The sequence below is a fragment of the Seriola lalandi genome, unplaced genomic scaffold (assembly GCF_002814215.2).
Source record: "Seriola lalandi dorsalis isolate HSWRI2012SDOR001 ecotype SW California unplaced genomic scaffold, Sedor1 jcf7180002053933, whole genome shotgun sequence".
NCBI lineage: Eukaryota > Metazoa > Chordata > Actinopteri > Carangiformes > Carangidae > Seriola > Seriola lalandi.
The window spans coordinates 172,499-186,112 of record NW_019524486.1 but is presented as its reverse complement, the minus strand read 5'-3'; the positions used below and the strand labels follow the sequence as shown (position 1 = coordinate 186,112).

Sequence of the window (13,614 nt, the reverse complement as noted above, 5' to 3'; positions counted from 1 at the left end):
CCCCCCCCCCCCCCCCCCCCGACTAGTGTGTATTCTCTATGAAAACCAAAACTAAATTAGTTGCCTGCTCAAATTTCACTTAACAGAAGCCTTTAAAGTTTAATCTAGCAACCGTTCATTCACAGGCTGCAAAGGTGTAGAAACTTCTTCCCTCCAGCTGTGAATTCTTATGAGTTTGAAGGTTGTTAACGTCTGTCTTGGTTCTTATTTTTAGATGCTATGTACAAGGTGAATGTACAAAGATACACTGGACAAAAAAAGCTTGTGTAGAGAGGACGACACATGGGCAACTGAGCATTCTTTCAGTTGTATATCTTAATCTTCCAATCGCCAGACATTATTAAACTTTTGATATAACTTCAGCATACACACTATGAAATTTTCTATGATGTCACAGTTATTAGCAGTTCAGTAATGGCTCAGGACTTCTGTTGCAATAATCCATGTTCTGCAGTTGATCTGAAGACAGAGTGTTCTGCTCAAGAGGTACAGAGTGTTCATGTATTTTTAGGTGTTTTGATTATTTTCTCCCTCTGTCCTGCACATGTAGGGGCATGAGTCGATCCTACCTGGAGAACTACTACTTCTCCACAATTATTAATCACCATTTGAAAGTACCCAATAATGCTTCAGTGTGCAGTCAGTGCTCTACTGGGCTGTTCACGGTCAACCAGCAGTGCTTTCACCCATGCCCCCACTTAAACCAACAGACACAGTGTCGTACGAAAGATAATGGATTTTATTTGTGCTTCTTTATTTGTTACAGTGGAGACATAGACACAGTCACAACAACAGGAGAGAAACAGCAGTGAGAGGGAGGAAGGAGAGTCCAAAACAAAGCTGTTTTACTTTTGTTTATTCCTTTCCTGCCTCCCATTCACCATCTTTCACCATCTCTTTCTCTATTTACAAGATTTAAAGTTTTAAAAAACCAAGCTTTCCTCTTTTCACTGCAACTTTTCCTTTTATACCTGTGTATAAGCGAGGGAGAGACAGATGTAAAAAAAGAGTGGGGGTAGGGAAACTATTATAGTACAGTACCCCCACTCTTTTACTGTGCAGTCCTCTCCAATACAAACGAATGGACAAATCCATTAAACACTCTGTGTCGGGTTAAGACTAACAGACCACTTGGGTCAGGCTGCTTACTTGTTTCAAGCAAGTGACTGTGCATGCACCACAGCACCCAAGAGAAGTTTTTTTTTTGACTGACCGCTGTATACACTGGACTGCATAGGCATACAACCTGCGTGTAGGTATGATGCATGCACTGTTGGCCTCAACACAGAAGGACAGAATGAGTGATGGGAGGAAAAGGAGGAGGAACAAGAGGCAGGGACAGAGATAGAGAGAGTGTTTCGGTGTCACAAGATTATTTTTATTGAAAATAATCCCATGTTCCCCTGTTGGTACTCACACACAAACACCCCCACAGCCTTCAGTCCTCTCACTGTGTCTCAATCTCAATAAAGGAGACAAGTCTTTTTGTAGTGAGCTGGCAAGCGGAAAGAAAGGACCGGGGCGCGAGCGTGTGCAAGGAAGCCATGGTGTTGGAGAAGAGGGAGTGAGTAGATGGTGGAGCGGGTATGGGTTTGAACGGAGGTAGAGATCTTGGTAGAGGGATATTTACTCCTCCTTTTCCTCTCCGTGTGTGATGACATAGCAGATGTTCTTGTAGTCCACATTGCCAGCCACATCAGGGGGGAAAGCAGCCCAAAGGTTGGTCATCTGCAGGGGAGGAGATGAAAGAAATGACCCACAGCCCTGAACAACCTGACAGAATGTGAACACCGAGTGAGACAAAGACTGATCAGCTCACCTCCTCAGCGGTGAACCTGTCGCACTGGGTGGTCAGGAGCTCCTCAAGGCTGGAGAGGGAAAATGGAGAAAAATAAGTATCCTATTCCTGTCCTATCCTGATTCAAGGCTATACGCCACAAAATGCTGAGAGAGTTGTGAGTAAAAGTAAAAGCCCTTACAATTCCTTCTTGATGGAGCCGGTGCCCTCGGGGTCCAGGACCTTGAAAGCGCTCACGATGACGTCCTCGGGATCAGCGCCTATAGGTAAAAGCAGGCCAATTATTCTCAATTATAAAAGATTTAAAAAAAAAAAAAAAAACTCAAAAGAAGAAAGGGTAAACTGAGCCAAGTTTCTGTGTCAGCGCACCCTTCAGCTTCTCGCCGAACATGGTCAGGAAGACGGTGAAGTTGATGGGGCCGCTGGCCTCCTTCACCATGGCCTCCAGCTCCTCATTCTTCACATTCAGTTGGCCCATGGTGGCCAGCACGTCCCTGAGGTCGTCCTTGCTGATGATGCCATCTCTGTTCTGGTCGATGATTGTGAAAGCCTGCCAGGGAACAGTGACATAATGTCTCAAAAACTTTCGCTTGTGCCTGATTCGTTGCGCGTGTTGCCATACCGGAGGTCCACCACCTCCTCACATGTCACTCACAAGCTTGAAAACTACCAGCTGAAATAAAGCTAATTAAAAATGAAAATTGAGATTCTCACGTTTCTCACAAGTCTGTATCTTAAGACTTGCTTATGATGATTATTTGTGTGAGATAGTCTGCCAACATAAACGTGTAAATGTGGAGCTGTTCTCCACTTCTCTTTCCACATAGCTGGGCAAATCACCCGGTGAAACCAAAGATGGCATTGGAAACCTTTTGGGACTTGGCAGCTGGTCGGCCACTTGTCTTTCTAAGGTGTTAAAATGGTCTCGGAATGGGAGACAAGCCCCTTGCGACATTTAAGGAGAAGGTATTGATTACAGCTGTCAGCCCCCCACTCCCCACCCCCTTCTCCTCCCTCCTTTTTGCCTTATGACTAAATCTTCTGACCCTGTCCCAAATGTTCTTTCACCTCTTGAAGAGTCAGCCAAGCTACTGTAGCTACTGTATTGTCTTTCATTTCTACCTGTGTACCGACAGAAGACCCAGTGAGGCCCCTGATTTTTGTAATTAATTTCGCTGTTGAGCCCACATCCTCAGATATTATGAAAAAAACTTTCTTGAGGCAGACTCAACATCTGATCTATGAACGTCAAATGTTTTCTTCTTCTTTCTACCTCTACCCTTCTTTCCTGGTTTGATTAATATTGCTGTCCCCCAGCTGCTGGGCAGCATTCCAGTGGGGTCACAGAGCGAGTGTTTGGAGTCTCGGAGGAGGATTACTGAGCTACCACAGGGGAGAGGTAGCTGCTGTCATCAGAAAAGCTCAGATTTACTCCCCTGTCATGCTGATGAGGACATTTTTGCTGTCATGCAGGTCTATATCTTTCGGAAGCTTCCTCACATTACCTCTGAGGTCAAATGATACGTGGAGTCATCGGTTATATGAACGGCACAAAATGTCCCTTTTCTCGCATGGCCTTGAAGGACCCCAAATCTGACTACCAGAGAACATCGAAGTGCGTGATATGTGATGAAGAAAATGTTACCTCCTTGTACTCCTGGATCTGGCTCTGCTCAAACATGGAGAACACATTGGAGGATCCACCCTCACCCTGCTGCTGTCTCCTCTTGGCCTTCTTGGGTGCCTGGGAAAGGATGAAAGGTAAAATACACGTCAAACAAACAAAACATCAAGCAAACTAATAGATCCTTGCTAACTCTGAGGAAACAATGTAAAGACTGTCCTATAAAGGACACAAAAACTTCTTAATTGTTGGTTTTAGTTACTTCTACATACAAATTTCAAATTGCTGGGATAAACAAAATAAATCTCTCTGTATTGTGGATTTTGACAAACTGCCATTAGAATCACACATTCTTGTCCACAGGTGATTTTTTTTTCTTATCAAAGAAATCTGCCCTTTTAAAATCGATCACTCAGTTTAGGGTAAAGTACTATGTAATGGCTTTGGGGACTTCAATCTTAAGGTAATGATCCCCAGACAGATTGTATTTCAGTATTACATCCTGGTTAAGGATTGAGATGTTAGCCAAACTCCAGATCAAGCCAGCAGATAAAAGTAAGACTGGGTCCACATCCACAGTTTGGGAGGCTCAGCTTAAGAGACTCCTACAATTTCACTTCATGGGATGTTGGTAATCCAGATAGCAAATGCATCAGTGATGCTCTCATCTCAGTCAGTTTTAGCGTAGAGAAGATCCTAGATCCCTAGAGACTGTTCTTCCAAGCAACACGGCCACACTCACCATCTCTCAAGTTTGTGGGGTTGTTGTTGGTCAAGAAGAGAAGCCTACGCCAAGCCGATGTGACTGACATGTAAGTATTGGAGCCTTGGGGCCTTATATACTAGCCCACGGGGGGCTAACTTTAGCCACACCATCAGGTTTGGCAGGAAAACAGAGCTGAGGGAAAGTAAGAGAAAGAGGGAGGAGCGAGGAGGTGGCGGGGTGGATCGGCTTACCGATGATCCAAAATAGGCCCCAGGAGTCTTGGAATGAGGTGAATTCAATGCCAACATACAGGCCTGACTTTGGTGTCATCTGTGGACTAATATGGCTAAAGTGACAGACAGGACATGCTGACGGACAACTGAACTGTCGCCGTACCCTTCTTCTTCTTCGTCTTCCTCCTGACATACTGGGAGTCTTTGTTGTGGCTATTTTTGTTTCTTTTCAATCCAGTGTGAGAGAACAAAACCCAGTGCACTGTATGATGAAGGGCTATTGCTGCTTTACTCTCTTGATACCACACAGAACACACAGAACAGCTATCCTGCAGTCAACCTGACCAACGCTTTCTAGTAATTAACAGCATGAGAGGCCCAAAGTGCCAAAATTTATTTGCAGTTAACATAACTTTAAATCATCACCTGTCTAAATGATAGGTTTGGTCTGAGGTTTGTGCCCACTATCAGATCAGCAGTAGCCATCAGAATTTATAAACAGTCATGAAACTTGAAAACAGTTGGCTGCTGGACATTGGTCCAGCTCCAGTAATGACACTTGACCACAGTGCCCCTTCCATTAATGAGACATGAAAACAGTTCTTTCATACTGACACAAGTTGTAGGGAATACTTTGTGGAGACAGTGTATGCTCAACTTGCAAATTGTGTTTTGAAAAAGAAAAATTAAATGTACGCCACATGCTTCACAGAAACAAAAGCAGAGTAATTCAAATGTTTATGTACAGTTCATTCAAGCTTTCCCAAGGCAGCGTGTCGGTTGTTTTTTTTGTTTTTTTTTCATGTTTTTTCATTGTTTTATGCGCCTGTAGACATACAAAATGAATGTCTGTTTCTGTGGTAATTTGTCACACATGTGATGGGAAACAGCAAATGATGATTGGACTAAATGAGCAGCTTTCCCACTACGGATGCACTAATTTGGGATGCTCGTGGAGGTTCCCAGTATAGTTGCTTTGGAATAGGGAGACAGTGACCCACCCACCTAACTCCATATATGAGCTAGATAGGCTGCCATCAATCACGTCACTGTACACCTAAGGTATGTATTGGGATCCAGCAGCAGCGCGAACTGATACTACGTCCTCAGTCATTTGTAGACCTTGTATTTCAACAGACATAATACGACCTAATTTTTCCAAAGGTAAAAATGTTTCTGCAACATAACTGTTTTATAACATATAACATTCATAACATATAACCCTGCTATTTTATCTGATCCAACATCCTGCCACTTTTAAAATGTGAAAATCAGGGAGATATTTGCAGAGAAGCAATCAGAAATTAAATGCTACGTGAATAAGGTCGCGAGCAGAAGAGCAGCCACTTCAAGTATGGGCTTGAAGGTGAAAAGAGAGAGAGCGAGACAGAGGGAGAAAGAGACCAAGCTCTGTCAAAGACCATAAAAACAAGACAGCTGTACAGACTGAAATAGCTCTGCCACCCCCTGTCATTCTCTTTCTCAGCCATTTTGACTCTCTTCTAAAATTCAACAGACTTCACCCTTCTTGGCCTGCTGTGCCCCCACACAACTGCTGTCCTTTTTTTACCCACACAGTCACTGGACTGTTTTGGAAGTTTAATTCACTGGTATACAGACAAATTGGACAAATAAGAGATCAATATCCTCTGATTACTGATAAATAAGGCTTGGTATCTGACCTCAATGCTTTTTTTTGTATCAAAAACAACCTGTCCAGTCAAGAAAGCTGTATTTAGTATATTTTATATACTAAATGATTGATCAATCAATCATAAAAATGGCAGATTAATCAATAATGAAAATAAACGTTTGTTGCGGCCTTACTTATAGTTTCTCAAAGGTATCGGAAAAAAAAGTATAATTTTGGTATCTGTACAGAAAGTCAAGTATCACGTCAGCACTAATATCAAAAAAATTCCATCCCATGGCAACGGAAAATTCTCAATTCTGATTGGCTGGCAGGTGTAGCAACATTTGCAGTTGGTCTTCCTGTCTTTACAAAATGTTATGGTGTGTGACCTGGATTCAAAACTTCACATGAGGAAATCATTTCACTCTAATAATGAACAAAGGTCACTGGAGCGGGAGATCACAGATCATTTAATGACATGATAAGTAAAAAAAAAAAAAGAAACAGTACGCTCTTCAACTACAAATATATACGTCTTAAATATATCTTAACAATGTTTCTAATTCCTATTTACATAAAAGCTTTGCAATGCAACCATGGTTACTGAAATCAAGGTTTAGACACTGTGTATACTTCACATTTATTATCCAAAGTCTATCAAATTTTCTTCCTGAACCACTTCGCCTGCTTGTCCTCTTTTTGACCAACTAGCAATCAGTTCCTTGACTTCTTTTCCAAAATCTTCGTGCAGTTTACTAAATTCCTCCTTGGTGCCTAAGAAGACCCCTGACCACTCCCCCATGGGTGGAGCAGGAGTGTTAATAGGCACCACATTTGCATTCCTCTTGGGCCACAGTTTGGGTGATCTCTTACTAGCTGTTTTGGATGAAGTACTCGGAGTTTGAAGCATCAGATTGGAGCTGAGACTGGGTCCCGCTCCCACAGCTGCTGCAGGGTAAGAGGGCAGCGTTGAAGTTTGTCTGCTCTGAAGGGCTGCAGAATATCCTGCCTCTGTTGTGTTGAAATCTGGCATGGTGAAAGTGTTGGTTGGTTCACCGGAGAATGCAACTAATGCATCTGAGGAAAGTGCAAAGACACACAGAGAAATAAATTACCAAACAGCTGAGGTTACATTAACAGAAAGACTGAAGCCGATTACATGGCATTCTATTCATTCATTTGGCAGATGGGTTTTGTTGGGACAGTGTCTTTTTTCAAATACATTTTGACGTGTTGACAGGAAGAGCCAGGGATCAAACCACCAATACTACAATCAATGACTGACCCTCTCTGCCACCTGAGCTGCAGCCACTCTGGGGGAGTAAGAGAACATCTTACACCTAAACAACAGACACTTTGATCTCTAAAAGATTTTATACTGACAAAAACCCATTGTTTATATTATTAACCAGACCTAGGCCATTTTAATTTTCTGTATTGTATTTTAGGGTAACAATTTCATTTTTTAGCATAGCTGTAAAAAAGTTGCCGCACTGTGCAGACGTTTATGTCAACATTAACACTTGAGTAATGACAAAGTCTAATTTTTTTTTCATGGAATTTCATGAGACTGCGGCCTGTCTCTTCTCTGCCCTAAAAAATAGGTATTTCAGCTTCTAATCATCCACAATCACGTTAAACATAAGCCAATGTTAATATATACATACATAACTGTGCTGTAAAACCAACCTTTGTTGAGCTTGTATAACTTAAATACAACAAAACCACAAGGCACCCCTTCAAAAACTACAATAGAGTTGAATTAACCCCTCTCTGATGAGTTATTGTACCACGATGTACATGGCGTCTGATGTGGAGCAGTAAACAGTGATGCGACCTCTCACACAGCTGTTCTCGGGAACAAAGGCCGCTCTCTTTCACCCACAGAGATAAAGACATTCAGCCTTTCTGTCTCTCACCTCTGTACTTCTTCTCCATGTCCATCACCAGCAGGGCCAGGTAGTTGTGGTTGGCCGACAGCAGGGCTTTGATCCAGCTCTCCTGACTGGCCTGGTCCTCGGCAGCAAACTTGTACGTTCGCAGCCCCGGCTCGCTCCACACCAGCGAGAAGGCGAACTGCTCCTCGGACTCGCACAGCTGAACGGTGCAGCCCTCCAGAACAATCACGCCTATCGGGTCCCGGTCGGCTGGCTTGTCCTTGTAGAAGAGGAGGTTCCCCTTCAGCACAAACCAACGCTTCTGATAGGAAGTCTTTATCTCACCCTGTGTGACAATCATGTGTTACTCACTCATTTACAAATGGCTCATTTACTCAATTTCTTACACAACTGCTTTGGTGAAATAAGCCTCTTAGTGGGAGGTTAAATGTTACACAGTGTCATGAAACTAAAAAGTGAAGTATCATTTTTATGCTTTAAAAATTCAAAATATTACATTATTTTGAAAGCTGTATGGATTGACAGCTCTCCAGACAGTTGCACTTTTCTTAGCCTGATTTTATCTAATTGCAGTGCTGTAATCTTAGGTCTTTGTGTTAGTGTCACATGTAAAGCACTTTGTTTTAAAAGGCTGCTGTATAAATATAAGCCTATGTATTTTTAAATTATTAAAGGAGCAGTTTCAAATATAATGGGTAAAGTGGTTTTTGTCGAGTGTGTTTTAAAACCACAATTTACTTTTATTTTTAGATATTTATTCATATATTTATGTTTTTGTTTTTTATTAAGCAAAAGGTAAAAACATATATCCAGTATTCAAACTTTATTTGTATGGCACTTTTGTACAGGGTACTTTGCAATTCAAAGTGCTTTAGGTGATTAAGGTGAATGATACAGTCCATAAAATACTTTATAATTTACTAATGCACATGATGAAGTAAAAAATGGTGAAAACGTAATGACAACATCAATTACAAAGGATAACAATATCATATAAAACTAGATGAAATAGATAAAAGTCAATGACAAATAAAGGAGAATGTTTTAAAATATGAATATGATATAGTCTCCATATATATATGATCTACTTCCTCTATAATTTGAATATGGTTTAATCAGTGTCTTACCTTCTTGGAGAGGTACCCCTCCTTGTCCACAGGTGAGTTGCAAGATTCAAAATAGGTGACAACTTTTTCATCAACCTTCATTTCAACATCACAGGCTGCTCACAACAGAACCTTCCACACACAAACACCAAACACATATAATGTAGCTTTTACTTCCACATTTATTACCTATTTGTGTGTTTATGGAGAACTGATATTAAAAGGGTTACTGTTGAACACAGTCACTGTTCGTGTCTGGGCGCCAAATAAGAAGCTCTTTTCCGCGTGACAACAAGGAAATGCTTCACAACTTATTCCATTTTTAACACTTTTGAAAACAGTCGAATGCTTTTCTCTGCAACAAGTCATCCATAGTTTAATATCGCTTTACATTTTGCTGGAGACGTGCCAAATTGACCGCCATTAATAACTCCCCAGTAGTTTTTAAGGCAGTAACGAAAGTAACATGTCTACGCCACTTTCTGTGTGAATTTAGGTTTCTATCTGTAACTTGCCTCAATTTAAGTCGAGAAACTGCGAGAAGCAGATAGTTTCTCACATCCACATGGTTTATGGTTACGCACCTTTCTGAAGTGTGTACATGTATTTCAGTTTCCTCCGTGGGTGTGTGCCAATCACTTCCTGGTAGCTAAAGGTGAGGGTAGCTCCACGTCAACAGCACAACTGCTGTGTGTACAAAATAACTGCAGCTGCAAGACAAGTAAACAATAAATGCACCTGATCAGTGCTAGTGTCTGTGTTTCAGTGGTACCAGTCTTAACATTTCAATAAGAAAAATATTCAGAAATAATTATGTGATTTTTTAATGTAAACGATTTTAAATGTTGGCAGTGGGTTTCCTGTCATTAGAAATAAATTTACCAGTTACATTAATACGCAAGGCTTTATTACCAGTCAGGCAAAGAGGACCCAGACCTCTGTGCCCCCCAAAAAGCACCAATGTTATCACCTGTACCAGCTGATTTTGTTGATTTGATTATCTACAAATTTACAGGAAATTTTAAAGTAAAATGTCAACTATATTATTATGTAATTCTGTGGCTCTGTCTTGTAGAAGGACCCAGTTTCAAAATCTACTTATAAGACCTTTATTTGTTTAGATTATATTGTACTCTTATATTGTAAATAAAGTTATGTTTAATCAAATTACCACAAACTACCTGACAAACTGAAAGCCTGGAGTATGTAGCATTATACCAGCATTTTAGTATTTCATTTTATATTCTTTGTTGTAGGAACAATGCACAATATTAAGCATACATGTTAACATTTGATGTACTGTATATATATATACAGTACATCAAATGTTAACATATATATATATATGTATAGGACCTGTGGTTGAACCTGTGGCGATGACATGCAGTTTTTGGCTCCGTGTGTGTGTGTTAACTCCAGTGCAGTCAGTGCTGTGTGTTACTTCGTCTGTGAAAATCCCTAACATCTGTTGTGTAAAGTCAAGTGGATACATGTGATAATTATTTACACATTCTAGCCTTATAGTATTACTCAACCCAAATAACTCGTGAAGGAAAAATGACACACATCCACCAGGGGATGATTGTCTGTTATTCTTCTTTTTTTTTATTAATCAAGCCATGAGAATATGTTTCTTTAAAACATATTTTGGTGTTAATCAATTCATCCATTGCTTTTGCTGCTCAAACTCTATTTTTTAATCCTAAAAAAAACTTGCAATAAATATATGCAGCAAACAGCAAGTTCCAATCTTTCAGGAAAATCAGGCAACTTTAATGACAATCATGCTTTTCAGGGCTCAATCATTGTATTTATCATTCAGTTATTTAACATTAGATGAAACATTCTGTACACCAGGTGTTACAATAGGTGTTACAATATATAACACACTGTTATCTTAGACTTTTCTGTACGTGCTCTGTAGACCAAAGGCTTAGTGGATATAGATCTGTTTAGTCCAAAATCAATACTAGTTGTTACTGAAAAGTAAAGATTGATTATTTTTAAAAGCAGATATATTACTAATAATGAAATGCATCTTAACATTACATTATCCTTTAAACAAATGAAGGTAATAAATAAGTTGTGCAATTTACGCATGCCTATCTCAAAATCCCTGCACAGGTGTTTTCAATTATTCTGGCTGATTAAACCTCAGTGAAGTCTTTGTGCTAATAGGAAATAAATGTGCAATTGTATGTGTTTGTGTTTGTATTTTTTTGGTAACAAAGCTAACACGGGAGTGATGTAATAAAGTCCTGAGGGAACATCTATTTAGCCAAAATAATTAAAATCACCTGTAAGAATGTATCATGGGCATGTAGAACCTTTGAGCCCCCCCCCCTCCCCCAAAAAATAAGACCTTCACACTTTCACTCTTTTGCTAAATCAAGTTAGATTAGGTAAAATTCCACAACTTACCAAATATTTAAAAAAAATATATATATATATTGGTTATAAATCATCAATCATCACAGTATGCCTTTACATCACTGCATCTCCATCTGTAAAGAATCAGCCTCTTTGGTTAAGTGACGACCTCGTACACTCCTGTTTTCTCGTGACAGACTTTTACACAGGAAAAAGTTTGTCTTGTCATAGTAGGCAAAGCACAGATGAAACAAATCTCGTTAACAGTGGCTCCAACCCATAAGTGTTCCAGTGAGCCATGATGGTGAGTCAGTATGCACATTAACAGGACCCTGGAACTATCTTACCAAAATTGAATGCAGGTGTTTTTATAATGTTATTAATTATACCTGTGCTTTTCATGTCAGGACATACTAAAATGTCTATTGTGAAAAAAGGTCATTTAGAAGGACAGACTGTGTACTTAGCACACAACTAACTAAAATCCCAAACAGCAAGTAACTCCTCATAACAATTCAGCGGTATATTTACAGGAGAGTGGGCTTTTCCTGTACTCTGTAGTTTATTATTTAAATATATAATAAAATAATATTTTCAAACTAGGGACACACACCAAAAATGATCATTCACAGATTTTGCTGATTTTAATGGTTTGCACTGAGTCTAGCATTAAAATCACAGCTGTTGCTCCCTCCACGCTTGCTGTAACTGCAGTGTCTCTCCAATGTGGATCTTTTGGTGTCTTTTAAGATTCTCCCCTCGACTGAAGCTCTTTCCACACTGGTTACAGTAGTACGGTTTCTCCCCTGTGTGGACCCTCTTATGCTTTTTCAGGTCTCCTGCCTGACTGAAACGCCTCCCACACTGTATGCAGCCATACGGCTTCTCTCCCGTATGACAACGCTGGTGGATTCTCAAATTCCCGACCCTGCTGAACGTCTTTCCACATACGACACACAAGTGTGAGTCATCTCCGCTTAAGTGTTCCCTCCTTATTTTTCTCACGTCAAAAGCAACCCTGTTGGTTTTTGCAAATCCATGTCTCCTAGGTATACTGTGACCTGAGTGGACAAAGACAAGTCCGTAAGTTTCAGCGCTGCCCTGTGGCCTGTGGGTCTCGGCAGAGTTGTGACGAGAAGAGTTGCAGCTTAAGTCCATACATCCAGTGTACTGTTCTTGAAGAGGCGGCGGTTCTGATATCGTGCAGTCTGTTGGTTCTGGTTCTCTTTTGATGGCAGTCAGGTTTACCCCAAGAGGACTACTGGAGTGAACATTGCACAGATTGTTAGATGAGACAGAACTGGGATCCCTGTTTGCTCTGTCTGATGTTTGGACAGTCAATACCTCCTCGATAATGTGTGCCTCCTCCTCAGGTGGTGCTTTGCAATCTTCTGTTGACGTTTGTACTAAGCTATACTCAGCTTCTGATTCAGAATTATTGTAGCTGTCCTGTTCTTTGCATTCCTGCTTCACGTCATGGTCAGGTTCCTGGCTGCTCACTGGGTTTTGCTCTGTGAGAGTGACGCCTGGGTTGTGCCTCCAAGCGAGGCTCACGTCCTGACCGTGATTCTCTGTGTCTTGTTTTTCTTCAGGCAAAGGTCCACTTGCAGGTAGAGCAGCTGTGAAATGAAGACCAAATACAGGAGTGTTTACTTTTAGTAACTCATCAAGACACTTCAGCCAGAATGGAATTGTTGCATTATGTGTCACAATAAACATCCCAACATGATTACAACTGTACCCACGTGTGCTCTCTTTTGTTATCTTGTCCTGGAGCTCCTGCAGTTGTCTCTTCAGATTCTCATTCTCTCTCTGTGTTCTGGCTGTTTTCTCTTGGTATTCTGACACTGTCTCCTTCACCACCTCCAGAACCTCCTGCACCGCTTCAGTCAGGAGCTTGGTCACACGAGCATTCAAACGTTCAAGTTTAGACATCCTGAAACAAAACAGCACTCAGAGAAATAAATGACTGTGGACCAATTATACATAACCCTCAGTAAAATGAGCAATAATGTACACATATGTTATTACATAATAATTAATAGGAAATGTTTGATTAACATGGCTGTTGTATGAGTTTAAAGCGTGACAGCAACTGGAAGCACAAAAACACTTAGTGGTTGGTTGATTATATACAGGTCCATTCACTATAAGTGTCTGGGCAACTTTGGAAACTTAAAAAGTCACCTGTACTATTATTGCAGAGGGTATCAACATTCAATAAACGTGACAAGCTGAAGTAAGCA

General features: G+C 40.6%; 3 protein-coding genes across 4 annotated transcripts; all 3 read right to left on the bottom strand.

Annotated features, from left to right (window-relative positions):
• Positions 1 to 721: 721 nt before the first annotated feature.
• Positions 722 to 4,271, bottom strand: mylpfb (myosin light chain, phosphorylatable, fast skeletal muscle b). Its single transcript, XM_023402467.1, has 6 exons — positions 4,165 to 4,271; positions 3,444 to 3,542; positions 2,168 to 2,348; positions 1,980 to 2,058; positions 1,820 to 1,868; positions 722 to 1,728 (listed from the first exon to the last, which is right to left on the bottom strand). The coding sequence occupies exons 1-6, from the start codon at positions 4,165 to 4,167 to the stop codon at positions 1,627 to 1,629; spliced, it is 513 nt and encodes a 170-aa protein (XP_023258235.1). The 5' UTR covers positions 4,168 to 4,271; the 3' UTR covers positions 722 to 1,626.
• A 2,177-nt stretch (positions 4,272 to 6,448) lies between these two features.
• LOC111652246 (sesquipedalian-1-like) lies at positions 6,449 to 9,675 on the bottom strand. Of its 2 annotated transcripts, XM_023402460.2 has the most exons (4): positions 9,583 to 9,675; positions 9,020 to 9,130; positions 7,914 to 8,217; positions 6,449 to 7,071 (listed from the first exon to the last, which is right to left on the bottom strand). In XM_023402460.2, exons 2-4 carry the CDS (start codon positions 9,098 to 9,100, stop codon positions 6,638 to 6,640), a joined length of 819 nt encoding a protein of 272 aa, XP_023258228.1. In that variant the 5' UTR covers positions 9,101 to 9,130; positions 9,583 to 9,675; the 3' UTR covers positions 6,449 to 6,637. The 2 variants fall into 2 exon arrangements, with proteins under 2 accessions (XP_023258228.1, XP_087029103.1); XM_087172977.1 differs by having other exon boundaries at positions 9,020 to 9,630.
• Positions 9,676 to 10,741: 1,066 nt separating this feature from the next.
• On the bottom strand, positions 10,742 to 13,570 carry LOC111652279 (uncharacterized). Its single transcript, XM_023402500.2, has 2 exons — positions 13,114 to 13,570; positions 10,742 to 12,987 (listed from the first exon to the last, which is right to left on the bottom strand). Exons 1-2 carry the CDS (start codon positions 13,301 to 13,303, stop codon positions 12,044 to 12,046), a joined length of 1,134 nt encoding a protein of 377 aa, XP_023258268.1. The 5' UTR covers positions 13,304 to 13,570; the 3' UTR covers positions 10,742 to 12,043.
• Between the last annotated feature and the right edge of the window lie 44 nt (positions 13,571 to 13,614).